The sequence below is a fragment of the Pelobates fuscus genome, chromosome 5 (assembly GCF_036172605.1).
Source record: "Pelobates fuscus isolate aPelFus1 chromosome 5, aPelFus1.pri, whole genome shotgun sequence".
NCBI lineage: Eukaryota > Metazoa > Chordata > Amphibia > Anura > Pelobatidae > Pelobates > Pelobates fuscus.
Genome location: NC_086321.1, coordinates 156194064 through 156207369, shown reverse-complemented (window position 1 = coordinate 156207369; position 13306 = coordinate 156194064). Strand labels below are relative to the sequence as shown.

General features: G+C 37.9%; 1 protein-coding gene across 1 annotated transcript in view; it reads right to left on the bottom strand.

Moving 5' to 3' along the window:
• Positions 1 to 13306, bottom strand: part of CIT (citron rho-interacting serine/threonine kinase) — a 103207-nt gene that overhangs the window by 69767 nt on the left and 20134 nt on the right. The window contains exons 6-10 of the mRNA XM_063454602.1: positions 12952 to 13094; positions 5058 to 5151; positions 4761 to 4964; positions 4512 to 4665; positions 455 to 638 (exon numbers count right to left, since the gene is read on the bottom strand). Of these exons, the coding sequence (XP_063310672.1) occupies positions 455 to 638; positions 4512 to 4665; positions 4761 to 4964; positions 5058 to 5151; positions 12952 to 13094 (779 nt within the window). The remainder of the gene's footprint in view (positions 1 to 454; positions 639 to 4511; positions 4666 to 4760; positions 4965 to 5057; positions 5152 to 12951; positions 13095 to 13306) is intronic.

The window sequence follows — 13306 nt, the reverse complement described above, 5'->3', positions numbered from 1 at the left end:
GGATCAGGCTACTGTCATGGGTAACAGGCGGATTGGTTCAAAATATGATTTATATTCTGCTAGTGGATCTATGTGCTTTGAACAAGTCTTATCTCTAGTCAATGATATTCAAACACACCCCTTTTAAATCCACCCAAATGAATCAGATATTTATATTTTATTAAGCCGGTTACCAGGATCAATAAAAATAAAACTACATACTTGGGATATTCCCAGAATCCTTGTATTTCAACGCTCTTATGCGATGTTACAGTGAAAACAAGTCAAGCCATGCCTGGTACTGCAGATTCTCCTCATTTTATTACACCAGAAAACCAAAGAACCCAGCTCGATGTATACGTATCAATTGTCAGCAGGAGCTGTATGATGCAGACAGCATAGAAACAGTCCTGCAGGCCAAGGAAAGCTGTGTTCTTCAAGCAAATCATAAGAATTCCACATTCATTTTACTTACTCAGATTTGGAGAACGTGCCTAGAGCCTTTATAAATGAAAACCCCACAAATGGCAAATCTTCACCAGAGAATCCTGTAGAGATCAGCTGGCACGAAGAGGATATACCCCGCAAATTCTTCTCCGGTTCATCAAAATTTGAGGTGTCATCTTCAGACTTTAAGGTAGGAACGAATGGAGGAGGAGCTGGTCGGAATGAGAGAAATGAGGATTACAACCCAGGAACCTGCTTCATTAGCTGCACCAGCACTGCAGCTTCAAGCTCTCTCAGGAACTGGCAGACTGAGTCACTGCTATGAAATCTATTACAGCAACAAGATATTAACCCTTCTTTGCCTAGAAATATCCATTCTTTTTGCATGCACATCCCAGAAAAAAAAAAAAGATTATTTCACACGCCCACTGCAGATAACCTAATTCTAAAGGTTTATTTTGAATTTATTGCTCTGGCAGCTCAGAAAATCAAATATATTGTGAATTTAAAAAAAAGGAGGTACATACTGCTACTAAAGACAATCCTATGATTCTCATTTAGGGATAATCGCAGAATATATTTGAGGTTTCGGTTTATTCCACCTAAGCAAATACATTTGATTTTATTTTTTGATGACAAAAATGTAGATTGAATCATTCTGCACATCACTTCCAATAAACTGGAATTCTGGGGACGAAGGATGCACCTCCTTAAGGGGCTGTGTTATCATAATATGTTCTATGCTGCTTTAGTCAGAAGCCTCTAAGAAAACAGCAGCCTGAAAAGGCATTATTGTATGGGGGGGATACGCTGGGTGCTAATACTGTTACCATGGTTCCAGAATAAATTTCCTTTGGGCCACTTGAATATAAAGAGAAGAGAAATATATATATATATATATATAAGGCCTTTCACAGGTTGTCAACAAGTAAATAGAATAGTGTTTACACAGAACAATAAAGTGCTTGATTTAACATCTGTGAATGTTACGGTATGATATAATAAATAAATAAATAAAGAGATGTACCTGGTTAGAAAATATCAGTATGAAATATTTTCACTCAGAATGTAATCAGGTGTATATTTCATATTATATAATATACTAATGATCACAGCAGATCTGGAAGCTGCAAGGAGAAAAATCTACAAAAAGCAAAATAAAAGAAGAGACCCTTGTTTGCTGTTTTTGTAGGGTCAGTCAGGCCGTGGAATGCAGCATCTAATTTCTGCAGAGTGAGCAGGAACAATGAGTGAATGGAAAAGCACAGCCGGATGGAGTGGGTCAATTTAAATTTCAATAAAGACACTGGATGTGAAGCTGGAGTTTGACATTCATGCCTGTAAGCAGTGAGTTTATGCAAAGGAAAACAAATTGCAGTAAATTATCGAATTAGCCACATTCCTAAAAATGAAATCACAAAGTGTGTTTAATGCTCAATCTTTTATTTGTTTAGTAATAATCATGACGCTCAGTCTAATATGTGTACAAAGAGCCAAATATACAGTAAATTACACCAACATGCACTAGAACTGCTTTTCATAGTTCCAGATTTTGTACACATTCGTGACCACATCCAGCATGTGACAGTTAACATTATGCAACAGCAAATTCAGATCACACATTTAACCGGTTCCTCATGTGGCTATGTTAGTTTTGATATCACATGCCAATGGTTTCACATGTAGTTAAGTAAACCAATCCTTCTATGTTTTATTAAGCCCATGACTGTGCTTTATAATACATTTGAAATGCTTAAGTAATTATTTCACAGCACATTTCTTAAATTTGTTATATAATGACAGAGTTATAAAGAACTACAGACATATCATAAACTCAATATCTAGCTAGTAAAGGGACACTGTAGGCACTACAATCATTTATTCTCATTGAACTAGTTACGGTGTCTGGAGAGCCTGGACGATGTCACTCCATTTCATGTTAACCCCTTAAGGACACATGACATGTGTGACATGTCATGATTCCCTTTTATTCCAGAAGTTTGGTCCTTAAGGTGTTAAATTATTTTTGAGCAGTTTAACACAGAACACAGGTTCTTATTTCACCCTCCACTGAAGGTATGGCTAATGCAGAGATTACACATTTCCTTTTAACCATACCAATTCATACCAGCAAATTACACTTTGATAGGCTGAAGGCAGTCAGCTGACACTCTCACAGCCATCCATTACTGCTCTGGCTAATGCCTCCTCATTAAAAATAAAAAGTGTGAATGTTAAATGTCAGGACAGTACCAGGGGACTCCAGACACTATAACCATAATTATTACAGTGCCTACAGAAGTCCTTTAATTAATGGAGGTCAAAGAATATTTATTGAACACTGGCTTAGAAATAATAATAGTTCAACCTCCACCCCAAGACCCTTCAAAACAGATTTGCATTTTAAGTAATCTAAGAAAAAGAAAGTGAACATAGAATATTTAGTAACCTGTTGTGTGAGCTCAGAAATAGGTTTCATTGTCTACTTTATTTTCCATTGCTTTAGTATAGAAAGGCAAAGCCATAAGATCTACCTCCACTACTATACTTCCATGGTGCTGTAAGGCTTAGAATATAAAAAAGATATAACAATTCCTTTCTGGCTTGTTCATTCAAAACTTATTTCATCAAGCTTCCTCGAGTATCAGTAGTATGCCATCACGTCACCATTGTATATAGGCTGTGGCAAAAACTATACAAGTGAACAGAAGATAATAGTCAACAGGATTCTGAGGGCAAATGTTTGAACAAAGAGAAGGACTTGGAGGTAAGATGAGTAATCAGACACTATACTTTTCAGCCTGATGACATCAGTTCTAGCTTGGAAAATCAAAGCTATATCTTCAGAGGAAAAAACAGAAGTACTGTAGGAAGTGGTGGCAGAGAGGCTAAAATTATATATGATAGCGCTAAGTAGAGCTTTTGGAGTATCAAACAGAGACAGCTTGCAAAGTAAAGAAAACAAACATGCTTGGTGTAGGTGGTAGGTCTAGCTCTATAAAAAGAGGATTTCAAGAGCAGGTAATACACTAAATAATGTGATTTCCTCCAGAATGCTAAAGGGGCTACAAACCAAGTTTATCGTTAAGACAGCTACAGCGAACAATCCCTAAGAGTTTGCAGGAATTTGAGAGACAGATCATGTTATCTACACAGAAATACTGTAACTTGAAGAAATATAACTGAACATGTATGGAATTCATAGGACACCAAAATTAGGATTGAAGATGGAAGTTTAAGCATGGTTAGTAAAGAAGTTAGCTATATTACATAGAAGTAAGTTAAAGCATAATTTTACAAAGAGTCAGCACACACACGGCACAAATATAGCCTTTAATGTTGTAAAAGTCATATAACTTGGGTGGCGCACTTTAAGAGGCACGTGATTTGTTTGCTGTGACAATATTTAGCAGTAGCTCTAAGTATATGGTATTAACCATAAAAAGGTATAAGTCAATGGGTATGGAGTTCAAAAATGTATAATAGATATGTCAGGAAATGGACAAAGTGGAAAGACAAATTTTAAGTTATCAGTTGAATTATGTGAGGAAAGATTAATATGGAAAGGGAAATTACATAAAATCTTTGAAAAATACTTGCTGTAACAATAGCAAGAGACGTCATGCAAGTACATTGGTAAAACTTTGCAGGTCTAATTAGCTTCCATGGTGATTTTTTACAGTACAAAAAAGAAAAAGTACAGCTGCAAGTGTAAGCTTTAATATTAGAACAGGATGGGGTTATACATGTTCCTCCACGGGTGATCTATTCCCCAGCAGGCGTCCTGTTCACCATAGAGCTGGAAAACGTCCCCTTCTCAGAAAACAATAGGTCACAGAAAACACACAATTCTAGGAAGATCCCTCTTACTGGTGTGCTTTTTGGATAGATTACAGAGTGCATGTTTGCATGTTTTCAAGATATGTTTAAAGGTTTCTAAACGTTGCATGCAACATTTCTGTTGCAAGCTTCCTTCAAAGGAGATTAAATCTGAGCAAAATAAGTGCACACCACTACTATACAATGACAGTTGGTTTCATTTTCAATATCATGTCTGGTATTGGATTTATTTCTTAAATACTCACTGTTGCGGATGTTGTTCCAATCTGTGTTGGAAAAAAATGGATGGCAGCACAGATCTTCATACTTTAGTCTCTCCCTAGATCCACATAGCAATCCCTGGATCAAGTCAAGTAACATTTTACTGATTTTTGGTTCTTCTGGAAACTTCAAGAAACGCTATGAAACAAAAATTTAGAAAGAAAAAGTTAACTTATGCTAATAAACTACTATACTAACCAACAGCATAGAAAACATATGAAAAGGTTTTTAACCTGAAAGTTCATGATGTTATTGTATGTTTTTGTTGAAGTCCCTTCTGTGAATGGAGATCTTCCATACATCATTTCATAAGCGATTATGCCCAGAGACCACCAATCACATTCTGGTCCATATGTGGACTTTCCATCTCCACTAATCACCAAAAGAACTTCTGGAGCCATATAATCTGGAGTGCCAACAGGGAGACGACCATTCACCTGAAAGCAAGATTGAAGAAATACAGTAAAAGAAAAAAGATACTTGAATTTGTTTTAACCATAATATAATGAATAGAAACTATAATGCCTTACTGTTTTATTCACAGTCAGTTTTGCAGCAGATCCAAAATCCACTAGTTTAACGTGTCCAGTACGATCAATAAGGATGTTCTCTGGTTTTATATCTCTGTGAAAAATAAAAAAATGTAATCTTTGAGAAGGAAATAAGAACATTCTGAAAGGCTTTCAACAGTATTAATGTAAATATATATATATTTATTTCTTTTTTTAAGTCAGTTAGAAATGAGAAAAAAAACCAGAAAATATACAAATAGAAAAAAACATGCCTTACAAGCCGTGTGTTTTTCCGCAGTAGTGTGTCGAGTGCTTTTAACAATATTAATGTAAATATATATATATTTATGTATTTTTTTTAAAGTCAGTTAGAAATAAAAAAAAAAAAAAACGGAAAAAATACAAATAGAAAAAAACATGCCTTACAAGCTGTGTGGTTTTTCCGCATTAGTGTGCTGTGTGCTGTAGTAAAAAGCTTAACCCCTTAAGGACCAAACTTCTGGAATAAAAGGGAATCATGACATGTCACACATGTCATGTGTCCTTAAGGGGTTAAATATATGTTATGTTTAACAAAACAAACAAAAATACATACTGGATTTTAACCCCTTAAGATCGCAGCCAAATGTACAAGTTGTGATCAAAACAAAACGTAAACAAAACCTGGCATTTGCGCTATATGTCTGTCACCTCTTTCATATTAAATGCACCCACACTTATTATATATCATTTTATTCAGGGTAAACAGGGCTTTCGTTTAATATCAAATATTTAGGTATGGAACATAATTTAATATGAAATAAATATAAAAAAAATGTGAGAAAATAAGAAATGTTTGAATTTTTTTAGTTCTACGTGACATTTTAACTGTGAATGTCAAAATACTGTTTGCTTTTACTGCAATAACATACACATATTTGTATTCAGCGATGTCTCACGTGTAAAACAGTACCCCCTATGTACATGTTTTATGGTGTTTTGGGAAGTTACAGAGTCAAATATAGCGTGTTACATATTTCAGTTTTTTCACATTGAAATTCGCCAGATTGGTTACGTTGCCTTTGAGACCATATGGTAGCCCAGGAATAAGAATTACCCCCATGATGGCATGCCATTTGCAAAAGTAGACAACCCAAGGTATTGCAAATGGAGTATGGCCAGTCTTTTTTAGTAGCCACTTGGTCACAAACACTAAGTATATATTATTTATTTTTACACTGTTTTAACATTGAATTTTTTTTTTTCAGACAGCAGGGGGAGTACCTGTCATTCCAGGCACTCCTCCTGCTGGCAATGCCTTGGACGGCTATGCCGTCCATGTGATCGTGAGGTCCTCGCAAGGAACTCGCGATCACATGGCCCAGGGGGGCCGAAGAGGAAGCAGGGGGACTCCCTGGGCTCCCAGGTAAGTCCCCATACCGCGATCGCCGGCGACCGGGTAAGTACAAAAGATTGCAGGGCGTTCTATGCCGCCCTGCGGCGTTTAGAGCCACCAAAATAGGGACGGCATAGAACGCCCTGCGGTCTTAAGGGGTTAAACGCACACACCTCTACTACCTCTCCCACCTTCCATATTCTTTGATGTGATATTTAAAGGGACACTATAATCAACAGAACAACTACAGCTTATTGGATTTGTTCTCGTGAGTATAATCATTCCCTTCAGGCTTTTTGCAGTAAACACTGTCTTTTCAGAAAAAAATGCAGTGTTTACATTACAGCCTAGGGAAACCTCCACAGGCCACTCCTCAGATGGCTATTAGAGGTGCTTCCCTGTGTAGCACTGCCATTCAGTGTCTCCACCCTCTGCATGGAGACACTAAACTTTCCTCATAGAGATGCAGTGATTCAATGCATCTCTATGAGGAGATTCTGATTGGCCAGGGCTGTGTTTGGCTTTTGCTGGCTCTGTCCCTGATCGTCCCCATTGACAGTTTAAGCCAATCCTATGGGAAAGCATTATCACTTCTGATGATGTCAGCCAAGCAGGTAGATCAAGGGCAGAGCCAGCAACTGTAGACTGAGGTGGGGCATGGGGGCTTTATGGTAGTTTTAACACTATAGGGTCAGGAATACATGTTTGTGTTCCTGCCCCTATAGTGTTCCTTTAAATAATTAAAAACTAGGACTTATGTATCAGTTGATGATTTCCCCAGAATGAGTGCTCATTGATATCAGTGGGGATGTGGCTAAGTAACTCATCACAGGAAATGAGCATCACTGAACAAAATCAGGGCTACCATGATTTTAATGTACATCAGATTTATTGTTTTAATAAATAACATTTTGGCATATAAAGATTTAAGTCTTTGTCCTATATATCTCCTTGTATGAGGAGATATATGCAGGCCTTATAAGGCACCTCTGAAAGCATAATATGGAGCCTGATAATGTATCTAGTACATGTGAGTGGTTCCATAGTAATATCATATTTAAAATGTATTGCATGAACGTTAAAGTGCCAAGCTATTTTTTTTATTCAGCTAAATTTACTTTGGTGCTTAAAGTGCCACTTTCAGTCTGCCTTATATAAAGTTATGCATGTATCTGATTCCACACACGAGACTTACAATAAAAATCACCAGATCTGTCTTTTTTGGAACAGGACACTATAGGTCTGGTTGAACATATTACAAAACATAAAACATATATGCTTGAATAACCTAAAGTTGTTCTTAAGCATAGGGGTGTGCCCAGGGCTGCCATCAGAAATTGTGGGGCCCCTAACACAGCTCAAGGTCTGGGCCCCCGTGTGCCCGCCTCCAAGCCCCGCCCACAGGAATACACAGACACAGAAAGATACACACATACACACTGATATACAGGCACACACACTGACGTACATACATACTCACATACAAACATACAGACATACATACACATACATACTGATATACATACATACAGACATACACACACACAGATATATACATACACAGATACATACAGACATACTGACATACACACACACAGACAAACATGCATACTGACAGATATATATATACATACACACACACACAGACATACATACAGACATACAGTGGGACCTCGGTTTACAAACGCCTCAGTTAACATAATTTTCGGTTTACAAATGAAAATCCATTGAAAATAATGCCTCGGTTTACAAAAAAAATTCACAATACAAAGCAAGTTTCCCCAGGATGCATTGCACCTGGGAGGTTTATAGCACCGCCCCCTGCATGCTGGGGCCTGTGGGTAGCACGTGGCGTCGAGTGTGGAGGTGTTGGAGCGGCTTTTGCATCGAGTTTTGGAGCCAATCTGGAAATTGTTTGCAATTGTTTTGAGACTTTTTGGTGCATTTCTCAAGCTGTGGAAAGGTAGGGAGCTGAGCTTCGTTGTTTGCATGCCTTTTATTGTGTGTTCTGCATTGTGGGTTGGTTTCCATGCCAGCTCATTTTGACTTTTTTCTGACCTCAAGAACGGATTAATTGGTTTTCAATGCATTCCTATGGAAAATCGTGTTTCGGTCTACAGATTTTTCGCAATAAGAAACGTCCCAGAGAACGCATTAAATTCGTAAACTGAGGTCCCACTGTATATACATACTGACAAACACACACACATACAGAAAGACACATACTGACATACATACACACAGACATACATACAGACATACACACACTGACATACACACTCAGACATACACACACTGACATACACACACAGACATACATACATACATACAGACATACACACACACACACACACACAGACATACACACACACACACACAGACATACATACACACACCTCATTTATCAGTCACCCGCCTCTTACCTTTAAGTTGCAGGAGGGTGGCTGGGGATGATGGGAGGTAGGGGATGCCTCTCCTCTCTCCTCTACTTTTTCTCTTCCTCTGCTCTCCTCCCACGCGCAGTAAGCTGGGAGGAAGTGACCGGCCGTCACTTCCTCCCAGCAGCCCTTGCGGTGTTTTTTTTGTTTTTTTTTTTTAAAGGGGCCCGGTCGCGCAATTACCCGTCCGCATCGCTGACCGGGCCCCTGAAGATATAGGGCCCATCGGGTGGCCCTAAATGCTTGGGCCACCTGATGGGCCCCGGTGCAGATGCACCTGCGGCAGTTTTGCCGCTCCACGTGGGGCCCGGTCTGCCGGGCCCCCCAGGGCCACCGGGCCCGTGACAACCGTTATGGTTGTCACCCCCTGATGGCGGACCTGGGTGTGCCTATGTATGCTCACACACCAGTTCTGAAAATACATTGCAACGTGGGCATCAGTAATCTTACCCACAACTACCCCCAAATGATCAATCGTGCACTTAATATGTCTGTATCATGGGCATTTATATGCTATTCTTTTCTGGCAGAACATATGAGAAAAAGGTGTACAGATTTCTAGGCAATCACACTAACATGCTGCTACTTTTTCCTTGATACACCTGCCTCCGCTTTACAACTGACAAAACTTACATAGTTACATAGCTGAAGAGAGACTTGCGTCCATCAAGTTCAGCCTTCCTCACATATGTTTTTGCCGTTGATCCAAAAGAAGGCAAAAAAAAAAACAACCAATCTGAAGCGCTTCCAATTTTGCAACAAACTAGGAAAAAATTCCTTCTTGACCCCAAAATGGCAGTCAGATATCTCCTTGGATCAAGCAGCTATTACCCCACTAATTAGAAATTATATCCCTGTATGTAATGTTTTTGGAAGTATTTATCCAATTGCTGTTTAAACATCTGTATGGACTCTGATAAAACCACTTCTTCAGGCAGAGAATTCCATATCCTTATAGTTCTTACTGTAAAAAAAACCTTAGCCTTAGATTAAATCTCCTTTGTTCCAGCCTAAATGCGTGACCTCGTGTCCTATGTATAGCCCTGTTTATGAATAGATTTCCAGATAATGGTTTGTACTGGCTCGAATATATTTGTATAACGTTATCATATCGCCTCTGAGGGGCCGTTTTTCCAAACTACAGAGATTTACATTTTTTAACCTTTCTTCGTAACTAAAATGCTCCATTCCTTTTATCAATTTTGTAGCTCGTCTCTGCACTTTTTCTAGTGCCATGATATCCTTCTTTAGAACAGGTGCCCAAAATTGCACAGCATATTCAAGTTGTGGTCTTACCAGCGATTTATAAAGAGGCAAAATTATATTTTCGTCTATTATCCTTTTGATGCTGAATTACTCACTGGCTTATCATTAGGACTTGTTAGTTCTTTTCATATCAATTGTAGGTATTAAAAAGCATCTATTTAGCACCATCTGTGCAATGGATTATTTCGAACTAGATAATGAGACTTCAGGGATTATTTCAGGATAATTAACCAATTAGTTCATTACTTGTTACTGTCCATGTCATACATTTGAAACAATCTAAGATGACTACATGATTTCATTATCCAATGTAATTGTTTGTATTTTTAGGGGCTTTTTAAAAAAGAAGTTGCCATAATCATTTCACAAGTGCTTTTATAATTATAATTCAGGGCTACTCCAAGCACCATGACTAGATCATATGAGGTGGTTATGGTGCTTGCCGTCTGCATGTACAACGTTTCTCTAGAGGAGGATTGGGCAGTATGGAGAACTTGCCTTAGCATGGTATCTCAGAAAAGTTTATCCTTTACTTATTTACATGGGCAAGGGAGGGAGGATTATATAATGCTATTGAGATATAAAAATTCTGCTAACCACAGGATTAGATTGATTGGTGTTATATGTCACATAAGCTGCTTAGCAAGTGGTTGCCTCACTGTCCCATTATATCACATGTATTTTTTTCAAATAGCACTGTAGGCACAATAACCAATGGATTGAAGTTGTTATGGTGATTGGACTCCCCATTTAGTAGAGCCTAAAGCTAAAGGAACACAGTGTTCCTTTAACTACCACCAGACTCACCTGAAATCTTATTAAGCATGATTCGAGTTTTAGTCCAGCAAGGGCAAGCAAATCCATGTACACAATCTAATCAGAAAATAAATTCTCAATGAAGTGGATTTTTCTCCCCCCCCCCCCACCCCCCTGTCCTCTGCCCTCAGGAAAGTTAGGTGTGAAAAGCCTAAACCAATTTATGTTTTTTCTTTTTCAGGGAGTTAAAGAATTATATTGACCCGAGTAGCACTAGCTTTGAGTATGTATGTGAAACTCACCAAGCCATGTGCAGTCTTTCTGGTCAGCATTTAGCATGCTGTGGGTGCTGATGCCAGACACAAAAGGTGTACAAAACAAATATCAAGAGCCGGGACACAAAACCTTTCTAACTCTAACTAAGCACACCAGCACACCATTTTTGAAACATTAGCAAAGCCTAATAGCACAAACAGTCTCAATTACGGTATACTGAAAATAACCTGAAATGTTAGTGTATTTGTAAATGTGTGCTAACTCACAACTTGGAAAGTCTCCCTGCCAGGGGCACACGTTGTCTATGCAGGGCATTTCAAGGTGTCATATAAAATTTCAGTTTTACATTTCATTTTAACGAATAACAGTCCATCTATTGTACCTTTGTTCTATGTAACATTTTATTTGAAAATGTAAAGAAAAATATATTAGGGGACATTGTTTTTTATGTTTATTAAATTAGAAATCTAAACCTTGGAGTTTGTACAAATATTTAACCCCTCTGCTCAGAAGAATAATGTCTGCACATCTGAAAAAATGGCCCTAAAGGCAAAACAATTGACTAGCAACTGACCTCTATCTGTGAAACATTACGTTAAAAAGTATTTTATCATACAGATAAAGGTAACACTATATGTGTAAGGATGATTGGCCAGTGTGCAGATCTGAATAATTAAGAAGAAAGAGCATTCTACAGCAATATGAAAGAAAGTGCTCAAACAACAACTGACAGGAAAATGGTACAACAAAGTAATTGGAAATCCCAGTTTGCACTGATGGAGCAATTATCTGAAAGTGGAGGTGGTACATCATACCATCTAGATCAGTGGTTCTCAAACCAGTCCTCATGGCCCACCAACAATCCAGGATTTATGTATTTCCCTGTTTTATTCCAATGGGGATACTAACAAAACCTGGACAGTCACCTTTAAGAGTCTTATATTTCAAAAAATGCCTCACAGGGTACAAAATATATTATGTGGTTTGTCTGGAACTTCTTCCCTGTGAGACTTCATGGCTATATTTTAAGAAGAAGACCCTTCCAATCTTATGTAGCCTTTTCTCATCGACGGACCAGACATGAAAGTTGCTTATAATTGTAGCTAAACTTAAATTTGGCAATTTCCAATATTCATGTACAAAGCAGAAGCTCCTCCTTTAATCAAGGGGACTCAATAATCTATATAAACAATGAACTCTCTGACTTTAAAGCAGTTCTGTCATCAGAAAAAAATATTAAAGAAAAATTGAGAGGATAAAATCTGTTACGATACAGCATTATCTCACTCAACATAGTAATCTATCTGAGTCTTCAATGGTCTCACAGTAGTCTCCATAGACATTAGTACTGCACTTTTGTGCATGTGGGAGTATACAGCACGGAACAGGCTCCTGCAGATGAAGAACCAGGAGTTGAAGAAAGAAGATGGCGGTGCCCAAAGCATCAGGTAAGCATAAGATACCATAGCTGCAGCTCCCTCTCCAGGTCAACCTCAAGCAGAGATGTCACCATCGTGGAGCTAAATATGCTAAGACAACAGATCCACTTTAAAAATATATTTGTTTTTAACTTTAGTGTTCCTTTAACAGTCAAATGTTTGCAAAACTATTCCATAAAAATAACGCCATATTTTGTGGATGACAATGAGATCAAAAGTTTGCAAAGCATTCTGCCTGCCTATCAATTTGCGAAATACGGCTGTGGTTTTAACGTGGAAATGCAGGATTATGATGACAGTATTAAGATGTATTAATTAATTAATGATTAATCAGAAATATATCATATAGATTATGCTCTCACCTATGTACATAACCCATTTGATGAACACTATGAATTGCAAGAATGAGTTCTGCCAGATAAAATTGTGCCATACTTTCATCAAACTGGTCATCGTAACGGCTCATTAATGTCAACAGGTCTCCCCCAGGTTGATATTCCATTACCTGCACACAATTAAAAAGAAATTATTTTGTTTCACATATGTTGGTAAATTACTGGTTTGGTTGTTGTTTATAGTCATTTATGAAGGATATTGCACTTGAAATTTTGCACACTTCTAATGACCAATTTAACACACAAGGCCTAGTAAGATTTTCTCCTATTTAAAAAAAAAAAAAAAGATACATTTTCCGAATTTAAAAAAAAAAAAACCACA